Here is a 16,173-nt window from a genome sequence, read left to right on the forward strand (position 1 = left end):
CCAACGTGCACAATGATTGACAGGTAGAGAGCGTTTCTGATTGGCTACGTTTTCTGATTGACTTTAAAAGGGCGGGTTGCTCCAGTGACACTTTATTTGCTGTTACTATTGTGATTTCAAGAATATCTATCACTGTCACAGCGACCTTAGTATGTTTTGTGCCAAAAAAAAGAAATTCTAACAGCTCGTAAAAAGATGGGTCAAATGTTGTTATATACGACTCCACCATGTGACTCACGCATCAGTGATTTGTAAACGCTTTGCGACTCGGTTCGTCCGAATCATTCAAAAGAATCGACTCAAAGGAACTATTTCTTAGCGAGTCGGACATGAATAGAGCTCCTGCTCCAGTATATCCTGCAGGTCACTGCACTCTTGAAATCATTAATCAACGCGACTTTCCGCAGCTAAAATGTCTCAAGCGAAAATTAACGCCAAAATGAACGATGCGTCTAAAGGCAAATTCAGCCGAACCATTTCGATGGCAGACCGGACCGGACGGCTACTGGAAAATCTGGATCAAATCGAAATGAGGTAAGATCAATAGACAACTGATTACCTTATTTAGATTTTTACTCTTAGTTGACTGAGTAAAGATAGTTGCTTTACAGGCGAAATTACAGCTACAAGAACACGTTTTAAGTCACTCAGTTAAAATGTTGCTTAAGTTATATTCGCTTTTCTAAGACTTCAAAAACATCCACACAAAGTGTTGACTCGCGTGCGATTTCGCTTCAAAAACTGTATAGATACATCCGCCTGTTACTGAGAACTGTGCAGGAATAACGGTAACTAGACGCATTATTATTATTATGTTTTATTTATATCATTGGAAATATACTGACTGTGTTTTTATTTCGCAAATATTTCTGATTAAATGCGTATCAGTGTCGAAATGCAAAATAGTAAATAAAATAGCATTGCATTTATTGCATTGGGGCTATTTGAAAGCATAGTAAGTTTAGTGCATGAATTTCTTATATTTTAATAGATGCAAAACATTAGAATAATTCCATCATTTTATCCATCCATTCAGGATCTTTGATAAACATATAATTAGACTAATAAATGTCAGGTTGGGTAAAGTTGTCATGTTTTTGATGCAGGCTAGTATACATTTCATTAATTACAATTTCAGTTAGCCAAAACAATTGCCTTCCAATCCAGTGCAATAAGACTTATCAGAGTTGTGTCTTGTATAACATCGTATGCATCCAGGGGTGGGACCAGAAGGGTGGCATTGGGTGGCAGCAGCCACCCTAAAAATGAGCTTTGCTACCCCAACTCGGACCCCGCTCGCTTCCTGGAGATGGTGCGCAACGGCCTAACCCGTCTGTGTAGCGCATGGTCCATAAAAATGTTCCACCCCTGTCTGAGAGGACACAGCGTTCCGTCTCAGTAGACAAAACCCTACCCCCCACCCCCCGGTCAGACTGAATTCTCCGCAAGACAACACCACACTACACAACCCCCACCCCCGTTCAGACGACCTTACTAAATGCCACCTCTTAATTTCAAAAATCCTGGACATGCCCTTGTTTGCATCTCTTGTAGGGTGGAGGCTCTCCGCGAGGCGGCCACTGCTATGGAGCAAGAGAGAGAGTGTTTAATTGAGATCATCCAGTCGATACAGAACAGTCAGGAAATGAGGACCATTTGTGACGGTATGCTCTCAGCACTTTTAGCTCTTTGCGGTTTCTAATGGAACGTGTGATACTGTCAGATATAAAACACAATTTCAACTTGTGTTTCAGGGGAAAGGGAAGAGCTCTCACTGACCGCCGATAGACTTATGGGCAGGACATTAACGGTGAATGTTTCAGTTGATACGATCCGAAACCCCCAACAGGAAGAGGCCTTGAATAAAGCCACAGCCATTATTGATGAGATTGCTTCTCAAGTGCTTGATAACATGGAGGGGGCTCGAATGAGGCTGCAAGCGCTTCACGCTGCATGTGTGACCGAAGCTCCACCTGTGCCCATTGATCAGAAGTTTCAGAGTGTCGTGATCAGCTGTTCCCTGGAAGACCAGAAGAAAATCAAGCGGCGCCTGGAGACCCTCATCAGGAACATGGACAATGCAGAGAAAACCATTCGAATCATGGATAAGCAGAAAGTCGATCGCTCCAGTGTCGCCAATGGCATGTAGAGGATGAGGGGACTCGCAGTGGTGCATTTTGGAGTGCCACCCAAGTGCCTTTTTTTGGCTTTGAGAAAGACACGGGATGGCCCATCACATGTCACAAAACACAACCAATAAAGGTCTTCCATATTTGCAGGTTTTATTGCCACTGAATGCCTCTTGCTCATATGCATATTGTGGTGTTTCTTCAACTACGGGAACTCTTATGTACTAGGGCTTTTTTTTAGTGTTTGTTTTATTAAACTAACTAATTTCATTTTTTTTCCTTTTTATTATATGAGGTATTATCATTTATTTTAGTACTTCTCAAATGGCTTTTATGGATAGATTTAAACCCATTTAATCGGAAAATAATAGAAATATTTATTGAATCCCCACTTTGAATATAATAATCTAAATAAGCCATTTGAATATTGTTGTTCAAATGATTTAGATTAATGTAATTTTCTGGATTCAATACAAGTTTACTCAATCGATAGCATTTGTGGCATAATATTAATTACAAAATACATAAAAATGGTTAAATATCTAGGTTACAGTGAGACACTTTCAATGGAAGTGAATGGGGCCAGTTTCTAAACATTAAAATATCCACTGTTTCAAAAGTATAGCCATAGGATGTAAACTTTATATGTGTTAACATGATTTTAGTGTGATACAGGGCTTGACATTAAGCATTGTCAATTGATCATTCACTTGTCCGAGTAAAAAAGTGAATTGTCTGGAGACAAAAACAAAAGAAAGGACATATGAAAAAAAGAAAATTCTCCATCGTCATCATTTACACCTGATAGGGATTGAGAACACAGTGCAGAAAGACGGTAAATCATTACTCACCCTCAAGCCTGAATGAATTTTGGCAGAATGTTAGTCACAGTCACTACTGAAAAGTGAACTGAGACTGAAACTAACATTCTCACTAACATCTTTTGAGTTCCACAGAAGACAGAAAGTCAGACGGGTTTAGAACAACATGAAGGCGAGTAATGATGACAGAATGTTTGGTAACACTTTACAATAAGGATCCATTCATTAACATTAGTTAATGCATTAGCTGTCATGAACTAACAATGAACAATATTTACAGCATTGTTGTTCATTGTTAGTTCATTGTGCATATACAACTTTTTATTTTAATGTATGAAAATGTATTAATATACTGTATGTTGGAATTCACATGAAGCAAGATGAATAAATGATATAAAAGTGGTGTTTATTGTTAGTTCATGTTAACTGATGTAGTAAACTAACATTAACAAATGGAACCTTTTTGTAAAGTGTTGCCAAATTTTCATTTTTGTGTAAATCATCTCTTTGAGAGTACAAGTCAATTCTCACCAGCTGCATTAAAAACAGCTGTTTAATATTGACAATGCATTGAAAATGTTAACAGATAAAATCCTGAGGGAACCTTACTGCTAAATCAGTTATATTGTATATTCAAAACAGATAAGCATATTAAAGCAGATAATATGTTTTCATTGTGTGTAATTTATTAATGTTATAGTGTTAATATTATTATAATGTATATTGTTATATACTTATTAAAATTGACTGATTCACATGGCAGAGAAAATACCTCGGATACATACATTAGATGGAGCTCTAGAAAGATGAGAGATGTAACAGGTGCATAAGTCTGTTTTAAGTGTTTGTCTTCACATGGTATTATTACACAAAGCGTTTTTTACCATTTCTGCCTTTCTTGCTGTTTTATGAGGGAGTGCCACGATGTGTCGAGATAAAATGAGATCTCTGAAATGTTGCACACTTGCGATGAAGACTGCTTTGTTGATTATAAACAGGAGCAACAGTTTTATCGCGTCGCTCGCTTATAGAAACGTGGCACAACATTCGCATGTCCAATTAACAGGCTTATACCCGTTTATATATGTAAAATCTAAAGTTCAGTAAATCAGTAAAAGCTGTGAAGGCGAGAGGGTGACGCGATAGAGGGAATTACCCACATTTTGAAAGTGAAACGTGGGAATTATTAACATTTTGCTCAATCTCCGCAATCCCACGCGATTGAGCTAACATTCATTATTGAGATTTAATCAGGCCACTTGACTGGTCGGACAAGTAAAATTCTCTTTAACTTGCCCGTTTAAAACTCCACTTGTCCTGGACAAGCGTTAATGTCGAGCCCTGTGATACAGTCGCTAACTAACTTTTTCGGTGTAAAGTTTTTCAAAATTTTACTACTTCATTGTCATGATGACACAACATCGGTAAAACCTATAAGTGATTGTATCACAATAAAATCATGTTAACATTTATAATTTTTACGTATTGTGGCTATATTTTGTAAACTGTGTATTTTAATGTATATGGACTGGACCCATTAACTTCCATTGTAAGTGCCTACATCTTTTAAATAAACGAAAATCAAAAGTCGAAGATAATTTCTGTAGTAATTAACGTTGTGCAACAAATTCTGTCGATTGAGCTTAACTTGTAGGCCTACACTGTAAAAAATTAAATTGCATTTTATCCAGCTAATGCAGGATTTTGAAACACAGAAACTAGACATGTGAATTACTTTGCATATACTTAGAAACATGTTAGACCAACAGTATTCCCCAAAATGTTGTCCCAACAAGCCTAAGAGAGTTGTCTGAACTACCAGTTTTATATTGAACAATGTTACTGATTTGCGAGTTCCCAGCATGCATTGCAACAGGAATAAATTATGCGGTCAGGGTTATAGAGACTTGTGTCTGCAGAACAAAAATGGCCGTTTTCAAACCGGGACGGGCGTTTTTCAACCACTTTACACGATTTGCCTACTACTGTACATTCAGATTCCCTACTTTCAATGGATAGTTCAGAAATGCCCATCCTGCTTTGGAAACGCCCACTGATTACTAAATTGAGATTCCCTACATTCATTGGACAGTTGAAAAACGCCCATCCCGGTTTGAAAACGCCCAGATTGCGAAACACCCATTATTGTTCTGCAGAGACCTATACTTCGGGTTAAATGCGTATTTTTGCTGTTTGCTGACTTTATTTATGCTGTTATTATTAGTCATTTGTTGTGCGGTGATGTTTGGAGCTCATCTTTTAACTTTATTTCAGGTTTGTTGATTGTCACAATTATTGAGGTTTGTGTATTGAGATCTATTGTGTGTCTGTGTCAAACAGTTGTACATACTGCCTTGCAATACACCTCTCTTCAGGGACAAAAATGGCAGTTAACATCATGTAAAAGTAATTGAAATACTGACAAAATTGAAGTTTTCATTTTGCGAATTGAAAATTGGCTCTAGAAATTAGTTGCATTTAGTAAACAAATTCACAATGACTTATCAGTCAGCAACGTTACTGAGGACAATTTTAAGACAGTTGTTGAAAGAACTCAAAGCTGCATGGCTGACAAATCTTTATTTCTTTTTTTTTTTTTTTTTTTTTTTTACAGTGTATTGAACCTGGAATATTCCCTTGATATTTACCCATATTATGACTCAGTTGTGTTACTGGACAAATTAAATAAACTAGAGAGAGTGTGAATTTTTTTTTTAAGGGGTTAATGCTCTAAAAGTCCAGGTCCAAGAGTGCCCTAAATGAAGAAACACCTGTTTATTTATCTTTTACTTCACTACATTTAACATTCAGAAAAGCTATACTGACCATAAAAAGCTTTTAACAGGTATTATTGATTCCTTTGAAAGTCTCTTTGTGTCCACCGACTCTGATTTGTTTGTTTTACTTCAACAGTACTTCAGACTGTTCTGAAGCGATTCTGTTCAGATCTGCTAACATTCCAGTTGGAGCCCTGTGAATATTATTTTACTGCCTTGCTGTTCAGTGTATTTTTAGCACCGCTGCACATGGTTTGCTTGCCTGCTCTCTACATTCTAATTAGACAGCGTTTGGCACTCTGCTTGTTTGGGAATTTCACATTTGGGTGTTAGTATAGTCGTCGTCATAGCATAGAATAAAATCTGTCAGTATAGACTGGAAGCAACGTGAGAGTGGAACATATACTGCCATTGATTTTTTGTGATACTTGATTTTTGGATTTGTAATAGCTTTTCAAGGAGTCTTAAAATACTCTTAATTTTGTTAATCTGACTATTAATCAACCTGATCTCATGTTGAACTGGTAATAATTCAGAGTTAACCAGATGGCAAAATTGTACAAAAACGTGCAACTTTTATTCCCCTTGAGAACAATCATCCAACCAATGAGCAAAATTTCAGATCAACACATTCCTAAGTGTAACCCCTAACTCAAACTTAACCATAATGTCAAACCTTTTACCTAAACCTAACCAGGAGTTTAACTTTGTATCGTCAAGAAGAGGCCACGTCATTTCTGCACTTTTCCGTACAAATAAGTGAAGTGGGGCTGACATTCCCCCTAAAATGTACAGTTAAAGATATCCATATGATTTATGCACTATATTCCAAGTCCTTATATACTGTGAATATGGAATTTCTAGGCCAGAGTCGGAGCCAGGATAATTTACCCAAGGGGGCATTTGAAATTTCAGAGGGGGCACAGATTTGCCACTTTACCATAAGATTTCACGTTGCTGACAATTACGTTTTTCGATGTAAAGTGGCATGCTAGTGCAGCTCCTATCTACTTGAATGGGGAAAGACAGAAATCTCCAAAATGGCTGGTCAAGATTACGATCAAAGAACAGATTTCAAATCAGAAGTAAAATCTGACAACACTGGAATCATAAATTGTGCTTCTTTACCTCATATTACGCAAAAAAACGAAATTTTCCCATCTTGTATAGCTAATGTGCATGCGTGCTCGAGTTGATTGACAGGTGATGTATGTATCTAAAAGGTGATTAGCTCTTTTACCTGAAAGCGGGACTTCCTTTCTACATCTGTTGACCGTTGGTGACCATTGGGCATTCCAATTTCTCCCATTCATTTTAATAAAAGTGACCCGTCTCTGCTAAAGAGTCTCTAGACTTGCAAACCACACAAACCTAAATACCTCCTAAAGTAGCGTGCATGATATATCTTCACTTCCTGGTGTTGTGAAGCAGAGGCTGCAGCCAGAAGATGCTTCTTTATCCCTTGCCTGTACATGTGTCTGACACTGTGGCATGTCAGCACTTTAAAATATGCCAAAAATATGCAAAATTAACAAAGCGAAATCCAAAAAATGTTGTCAATCAAATGATCCTCTGGAGAGCGCACTCCAAAAACATGCCTATATTTCAGATTTACACATTTCAATTTCATTACAAAATTCCATGAAATTTAATCTTTAACAAAATTTAATGAATAAAATTTTTATATTTTTATAAAACTTAAGGTCAATTTGATGGAATTTTGTTATGAAATTCGATCCATTTATCAGCCTAAATAATGTTTAAAACAACTTCTCTTGTATTCAATAACAAAACACAACAGAAAAAGGTAGTAAACCGCTGTACTCACAATTAGAACAACTGAACGCACTGAGTGCTGGTGTTAAAACTCTTGTCTTGAGGACCACATCTCTCCACCTATGTATGCATTTTTTAGTTACATCATTCATCCTTATCCTAGGTAAAATCATTTTCTTAAATCCATTTCCTTCTTTTAGCCTTTGAGCCTCTGAGCTCTGACTGAATTACATGGCAGAAAACATTTTTCTAATTAGGAATTGAGCAGTCAACTGGCCAGACAGCGTAACTCCTGTCACCACCTTCCACCTGATATGTTCAATTACTCACTACAAATAGTTTAAGGATTCATTTGCTTTATTTAATTTATTTTACAATTTAGTTTAATATTTAGGCTTGCAAAAAAAGTAAAACAGATTTAAAAGATAATAACTAAATTATAAAAAAAGGGTTAAAATACAACATTTTGACAGAGGGGGCACTGCACACTGGTTTAACAATACGGTTTAATAACAGTAAGCCATAAGAGGCCATGTTTTACAGTAATTGTACCACAAGGGGCAGTGTTACTCAAAAGTAATCCACTACAAATTCTTAATTCTCTAAAATAGCAATCAGATTACACTACTCATTATTTAATGGGGAAAGTAATCACATTTCTAATTCCTTGACTTTTGAGTCACTTTCTAAAACACTTCTCACAGAATTTAGTTTTTCCGCTCAATGAATTCAAAATAATGTTTGCATTTCCTCCTTGTTAATTGTCGACCATGTTTCTCCCTTTCAAGGACTCGTTAGTGACTCTTCAGCTGTAACTGAAACGCAAACAGATGTACATAATTCACATTTTAAAAGTAATTACCTTAATTGAAAGTCAGTAACTGTAATCTTAAGTAATTAGATTAATAATACTTTGTAATCACATTACATCCAACACTGGTAAAGGGCGTTGTGGATTATAACGTGAAGTGGATTATTGCTTTTATAAAATAGTGGCAAGAGCAATACAGCATCACACCAACTTTCAGTATGTAGCTGAATTTATTAACATTAATAAACAATTCTTCCATAGTAATACGCAAGATAATTCTGTAGACTGTTTATGATCGCCAAGCAGCGTAATTTAGAATGTGCAGTCACATGTCCGCGTTTATCAACATTTGACAACCAATCAGAATGACCGTAGTCGGAACTACCTGCTTTAAAATGTTGTAAGATAACTCTGACGTAATGCATGCACAGATAGAAAATTCCAGATTAAAACAAGCATTCTCAAAAAATTTTTTATTTTCCTCACCTGCAGAACTGTGTGGCACACCAGATAAGACATCCGTCAAGGAATGATCCTAATCATATACGGTGTAAAGTCACACCTCTGCCCTTTAAAGTGGGTGCTGGCATGTTCTTAACATTTACTGGAAAGTCATGTACTGTATACATTAGTAAAATATTACTGAAAAACTCAAGACAGAACAGTTTTACTACTAGACATAGATGTATCCTTAATGTAGATTATAACCAAACAGTTATCAGATAAATAAAGTGCCTTAGTCCATTGTAGTGTCGCCATTGTATCCATTCATTTGCAGCAAATATGAAAAATAACAATAATCAGATACATCAAGAATTAATGAGAGTCAGTTAACATAAAACTGAACAGCGATGTAAATGTGAAGGCCGTCGTGGCAAAGTACCACGGTTCCACATTCAAACATAAACAAAAGCAAGGCATGCGTTTCATGAATAAATACATTCGATCAAAAATGAAAACAAATGGAACAAGTGAATTATGTTTGGAAAGAGAAAAATATTTCTCATTCGACCACAAAACCTGTTGAAATGGATTTTTGTCAAATTCTGAACTGGCAGTGTGGGGTGAACAATTCTGCATGGATGAATCAAATTAAATAGCAGATTCATTTGTAAAATATTACGCAATATATTCAATACATTACACGACTTTCTGAAATATTTGATTCTGTGATCAAATCCTTTTGTATAATGAGCAATAAATTAACTGATGTCCAAACTGATTTTCTTACAAAGCTGTGCTAGAATCATGTCTCTCATGTCAGTCCGTGATCTCTTTTTTCCTCACATAATAGACAAACTCATGAATCAATATTTCATGTCCATATATTTATTCATATGTTAAGTATATGCAGGATAATGTTTAGTTAATCGGTCAATTATGTCATCTTTGTTGCTGATGGCTTTAGTGGTTAACTTTGGGAGTCTAGTTTTAGTTGTTATTCCTCTATAAATGCAATATTTTTTTGCAAATTGTTTCTCACACACACACACACGCAATAATCACTCAATGTTTACTTGGGCGATTTACAAATATAAAGCCTAATACTGTTTAGCCCGAGATTCAACTTAATCTGTGTTTCTGGTGATGGGTGAGGTATCATTGTTATCATTGGTAATTTTGTTTAACAAATTTGTTTTTGAATTATTTTTTATATACAGTACTGTGCAAAAGTCTTAGGCACATAAGATGTTTCACAAAAGCATTTGTCTTAAGATGACCATTTACATCTTCAGCTTTAGTGTGTCAATAGGAAATATAAATATCAGACTCCCAAACATCCCTTTTGCTAATAGAAAAGATTAGAATAGAAGAACAGGGAGCCCTGCAACAGATGTCATGGCCCCCACAAAGCCCCCCACTGAACATCGTGTCAGTCTGAGATTACATGAAGAGACAGAAGCAATTGAGACAGCTGAAATAGATAGAAGAACTGTGGTGAATTCTCCAAGAAGCTTGGAACATCCTATCTGTCATCAACCAAGAAAAACTGTGTCCAGGTGTCAGTAGGAGAATTGGGGCTATTTTAAAGGCAAAGGTGGTCACACCGAATATTGATTTAGCTTTTTTATGTTTACTGGAGTTTGTATGACGTTAAGTGATATATGAAAACTATTTATGGCATTATTTTTTAAGACATCCTAACTATGCAACATTTTTCACAAGTGCCTAAAACTTTTGCACAGTACTGTGTATATATATTATAATTTCATGGTGCTAAGAGTATATTGACAGTTATTGATTTAAAATGTGTATGAGTATTTACTTCCCAATAATGAACTATTGACTCCAGTAATTCATATTATGGGCTCGCAATAATTTTCACAAGCGCTACACGTAAAGGCTGTGTGCTACGTTTTATCCAGTATTTCTAACTAATTCTACTAATTCTAAATGCAACTGTCTTGCCAGCCCAAAGCCCAAGTGGGCGTGGGAGGGAGTGTTTGCACTATATGCGAGTTTTCATTGTGCCAAGACGTTTCAAAAGCAGGGCTGTTTTCAGCACAAAGTTTAAACTCAGTTCCTGCATTTGCAGTTTTGAGATTCCACCAGTAGGTGGTAATAAAGTTAATGTCCAAACTCTGAAAGTACAGATAGAGGAACATCAAATTATGCCCTAACGATCAGAGTTGTAGCTGTATTATTATTATTTTTTTTTTAGATTTGTGTTAAACTATTCTTAGGTCATGTTTTTTTGTTTTTTTTTTTAAATTATTATTATTATGTGTATAGTTAAAATTGTATTTATGATCTAATTTGTAATGGTATTTTTCCACCTGTTGTCATAAAGTGATTCACTGCATAAGGGGCCGGTGGAAGAAGATGGAGAGGGTATAGTGTTTGTATTTGGTATATGATTTTTTTTGACCACTTCGTTATTTTGATTATATTTTTGTTTCGTTTGAAGTGTAATTTGAATGTATAAATATTTTTGGTAAAAAACAAATTCGGGTTTCAAAAAATACATTAAATTCAAAATTGACCGGTAGAAGTGCGTGCCGATACAATCATTGTTAATACAAGCTATGATTTGTGTGTCAGTAGATGGAAATTATTAATAATATTAATAATACTTATATTCCCTATAATTTAACTGAGCGTACATCCAAATTCAGATTAAAGAATCACTTTCCATTAGTATAAAAAGGTGCGTGTTACTGTCACAGGAATATGCCCGACAACCATCAAGGATGCAGATAATTCAAAAAAAGAATATACAGTAAGTCCATATTTCTATTATTCTAATTCATTGCATACAGTCCATTCACACTACTGACTTCTTATGAATGCTGTCTTTGTTTATATCGCTGGTGCTTGACAGGGAAAGGACTGTATAATAACTGGAGAAGAACCTCAGAATTCAATTGCGCTTAATCCAGCACATTGCGTGCCTGGTTTCACCAAACCCGCTCGCACCTAGACTTAGCGCATGCTTGCACGAAAATACCAAAACTTCATGGCCATGCCCACTGACTTTGTGCTTATGACTTATAGCATAGCGCTATGCTTAACACTAGCGCTCTTAAAATAGGGCCCTGCGTAACACATCATATAGATGCATAATTTCAAGAGTGTTTGATATTTCATGAATGCAAAAATATGTCATTTTTATAGACATGTTAGCAAAATAATAATTTGTGTGCATGAATGTGCAGCAGTAGAAGGGCCAAGAGCAATACAGTATATGGAATGTTTGCGCTATATTTGCTGTTGAGATCAAATGCAACATTGGGAATTCTATTATGATATAAATGGGTTTTTTATTTGCCCATTTAGTTTCCTAAAGAATGTGTCATAGATTGGTTTTGTGATCCCTCTTTGTGAAAATGAGAGAATTAAAACAAATGTTTTAATAGTTAATGTTTTTCCTTTGAATTTTTTTTAGTACAAATATGTTCGTTTCAAGTAGTATTCCATTTTTATTATTGGCAACACTGATAGCTTAAATGAAAGAATGGTTCCTCTGATGAAAAAAAAAAAAAGAAAACAAAAAAAGAGAATATTCTAAATAATATATTATTATTTATTAGATGATCAAATATATATATATATACAGGGTTGGGGAGTACTGGAATACATGTAACGGGATTACGCATTTAAAATACAAAATATAAGTAACTGTATTTCACTACAGTTACAATTTAAATCATTGGTATTTAGAATACAGTTACATTCAAAAAGTATTTTGATTACTGAAGAGATTACTTTGCATTTTATTGTCATTTGTTTCATTTAATATTTAGTCCTTTCAGATACAAAACATATATACATATAAATGATGCAATCCAAAGTGCATTTGAACAGCAGTGAAACACTTTCTTATGATGTGTTAACATTCATACGAGCAGACAGAGAAGTAACTTTGAAGTAAGTTTGGAGCAGAAGAAATAGAAATAAACCTTGTGTAAATTGTCAGCTTTACGCTAAGCTAAAATGCTATTTCTAGCCATTTTACATGCAAATGTTACCAGACACGATCATATTTTTATATCAAGAAAATTCACATTAGTGGCCGGGGAAGCTCAGCGAGTAAAGATGCTGACTACCACACCTGGAGTCGCAAGTTCAAATCAGGGTGTGCTGAGTGACTCCAGCCAGGTCTCCTAAGCAACCAAATTGGCCTGGTTGCTAGAGAGGGTAGAATCACATGGGGTAACCTCCTTGTGGTCGTTGCGCGTGGATGCTGTGAAGAATAGCATGAAGCCTCCACACACGCTATGTATTTTTAAAATGTGTATATTGTCTTACTGTACTGGCAGACTTTTTATAGTCAAAACAAGTGAAAAAATCTACCAGTGCTGAAGAAGTAATCCAAAGTATTTAGAATACTTTACTGACCTTGTGTAATCTAACAGAATACGTTACAAATTACATTTTACAGCATATATTCTGTAGTGGAATACATTTCAAATGTAACCCTCCCAACCCCTATATATATATATATATACACACACACACACACACACACACACACACACAGTTGAAGTCAGAAGTTTACATACACCTTATCCAAATACATTCAAACTCAGTTTTTCACAAGTCCTGACATTTAATCATAGAAAACATTGCCTGTCTTATGTCAGTTAGGATCCTGACTTTATTTTAACCCTTGTGTGTCAATTTTAAAAAAGTTACTCAGAGGTCCTTAGATGACAAAAATGTCCATGTCAAAAAACTGCCATAATAATTGTAAATATTAATATTATTTTCCACTTTCAATTAGTTAATTTTTTTAACCAACATCAGTCCTGATCATAACTACCAAATAATCATTAATTTTCAGGATTTTAACCCTTTAAATGCCAGTTTGTTTACATAATGCCACGGTTGTTTTTTTACACACACACAATTTTAGTTGCATCATTTATTCAATTGGCCTGCAGTGCGGAATTGAAAATTGGAATCAAGATGGCGCCGAGTATGCGTTGCGAGCTCCGACACAACATGGTAGTGTTTTGTTTACAATTCTTATGTTTTTTTTTTTGTCTTCGATGTTGTCTGCCTTATTATCTACGACAAACACTTTTGGACATTGGTTCAGCAATTACACACTGTAAACCGGATTTCAAATTCCTCAATGCCGACTCGCTGTTTACAAACACGCAAGCGGAGCCCTTTGTCTGGTCTGCACGGCTGCGGAAACGCAGGAGGAAAAGGGGAAACAGAACCGGCATTCTCATCAGCGTAAGACGCCGTGCAAATCGACCCCCGCTACCCACTATTCTACTGGCAAATGTTCAGTCTCTGGATAACAAGCTCTGCGAGCTGAAAGCGCGGATCTCTTTCCAACGAGAGACGAGGGACTGCTACATTATCTGCCTTACAGAAACTTGGATGTCTGCGGAGATTCCAGACTCCCACGGGGTTCTCCGTGCACCGAGCGGACAGAGCGAAAGACCTCTCTGGTAAAAGCAGAGGTGGTGGTGTATGTTTTATGATCAATAAATCCTGGTGTGATCAGAGGAACGTACATTCTATCAAGTCTTTCTGCTCTCCTGATCTGGAATTTCTTATGCTTCTGTGTCGACCATTCTGGCTACCGAAGGAATTCACAGCGGTCATTATCACTGCTGTGTACATCCCGCCACAATCCGACACAGACCGGGCACTCAAGGAACTGTATGGGATTATAAGCAAACAGGAAACCGCGCACCTTGAGGCAGCGTTCATTGTGACCGGGGACTTTAATAAAACAAGTTTCAAATCAGTCGCACCAAAATACCACCAGCACATTAGTTTCAACACACGTGGGAACCCGGTTTTGGACCATTGCTACTCTCCCTTCCGGGATGGCTACAAATCCCTCCCCCGCCCACCATTTGGCAAATCGGACCACTCTTCCATTCTGCTTCTGCCCGCTTACAGGCAGAAACTGAAACAGGAAGCACCCGCCCTCAGAACGATCCAGTGCTGGTCGGACCAATCAGACTCTACGCTACAGGACTGTTTTGATCACACGGACTGGGAGATGTTCCAATCCGCCTCTGATGACGACATCAAGCTTTACGCTGTTAGCGTAATGTGTTTCATCAGAAAGTGCGTACAGGACGTCGTTCCGACCAGAACACGGATCTATCCGAACCAGAACCATGGATTAATAGCGATGTTCGCGCGGCACTTAATGTGCGGACATCCGCTTTTAATTCCGGGAACACAGAGGAGCATAAACAAGCCAGTTATGCCCTCCGAAAATCAGAACAGCAAAACGCCAGTACAGGAACAAGATTGAAGGACAGTTTAACACCACCAACTCTAGAAGCATGTGGCAGGGAATTAACATCATCACGGACTTTAAAGGGAATAAAAACACCACTGCCTCTCTCCCGGATGAACTAAATACTTTTTATGCTCGTTTTGAGGGAAATAACACCGCCCTCGCGGAGAGAGCTCTCGCGGCCAAAGCTACAGAGGTTAGTTCACTCTCCTTCTCTGTAGCGGATGTAACCCGATCCTTCCGACGGGTGAATATCCACAAAGCCGCGGGCCCAGATGGCATTCCGGGCTGCGTCATCAGAGCGTGCGCGAACCAGCTGGCTGGTGTTTTTACAGACATTTTCAACCTTTCCCTCTCTTTGTCTGTAGTCCCCACATGCTTTAAAACATCCACCATTGTGCCTGTTCCAAAGTAATCAAAAATAACTTGCTTAAATGACTGGCGTCCTGTTGCTCTGACCCCCATCATCAGCAAATGCTTTGAAAGACTAATCAGAGATTACATCTGCTCTGTGCTGCCTCTCTCTCTAGACCCATTGCAGTTTGCTTACCGCAACAACCGCTCCACTGATGATGCCATTGCATCTACAATACACACTGCTCTCTCCCACCTGGAAAAAAAGAACACTTATGTGAGAATGCTGTTTGTAGACTACAGCTCAGCATTCAACACCATAGTGCCCTCCAAGCTAGATGAGAAACTCCGGGCTCTGGGCTTAAACAGCTCGCTGTGCAGCTGGATCCTGGACTTCCTGTCAAGCAGACGCCAGGTGGTTAGAATAGGCAGCAACATCTCATCACTGACCCTCAACACTGGAGCCCCACAGGGCTGTGTTCTCAGCCCACTCTTGTGTTCCTTGTACACACATGACTTTGTGGCATCACATAGCTCCAATGCCATCATTAAGTTTGCTGATGACATGACGGTGGTAGGTCTGATCACTGACAATGATGAAACAGCCTACAGAGAGGAGGTGCACATTCTGACACACTGGTGTCAGGAGCACAACCTCTCCCTCAACGTCAGTAAGACAAAGGAGCTTGTGGTGGACTTCAGAAGAAAAGACAGAGAATACAGCCCCATCACCATCAATGGAGCACCAGTGGAGAGAGTCAGCAGCTTCAAGTTCCTGGGTGTCCACATC

At 37.5% G+C, this 16,173-nt stretch overlaps 1 protein-coding gene across 1 annotated transcript; it reads left to right on the top strand.

The window, feature by feature from the left end:
- Nucleotides 1-304: 304 nt before the first annotated feature.
- On the top strand, nucleotides 305-12,175 carry LOC127413638 (BAG family molecular chaperone regulator 2-like). The gene is made up of 3 exons (XM_051650924.1): nucleotides 305-534; nucleotides 1,555-1,664; nucleotides 1,755-12,175. Exons 1-3 carry the CDS (start codon nucleotides 413-415, stop codon nucleotides 2,147-2,149), a joined length of 627 nt encoding a protein of 208 aa, XP_051506884.1. The 5' UTR covers nucleotides 305-412; the 3' UTR covers nucleotides 2,150-12,175.
- Nucleotides 12,176-16,173: the final 3,998 nt, after the last annotated feature.

This window comes from Myxocyprinus asiaticus, chromosome 23 (assembly GCF_019703515.2).
Source record: "Myxocyprinus asiaticus isolate MX2 ecotype Aquarium Trade chromosome 23, UBuf_Myxa_2, whole genome shotgun sequence".
Taxonomy (NCBI): Eukaryota; Metazoa; Chordata; class Actinopteri; order Cypriniformes; family Catostomidae; genus Myxocyprinus; species Myxocyprinus asiaticus.

Coding starts and splice junctions, on each gene's coding strand:
- LOC127413638 (XM_051650924.1), top strand. CDS start 413: ATGTCTCAAGCGAAAATTAACGCCAAAATGAACGATGCGTCTAAAGGC. Junction 535..1,554: donor CTGGATCAAATCGAAATGAG/GTAAGATCAATA, acceptor CATCTCTTGTAG/GGTGGAGGCTCTCCGCGAGG. Junction 1,665..1,754: donor AATGAGGACCATTTGTGACG/GTATGCTCTCAG, acceptor CTTGTGTTTCAG/GGGAAAGGGAAGAGCTCTCA.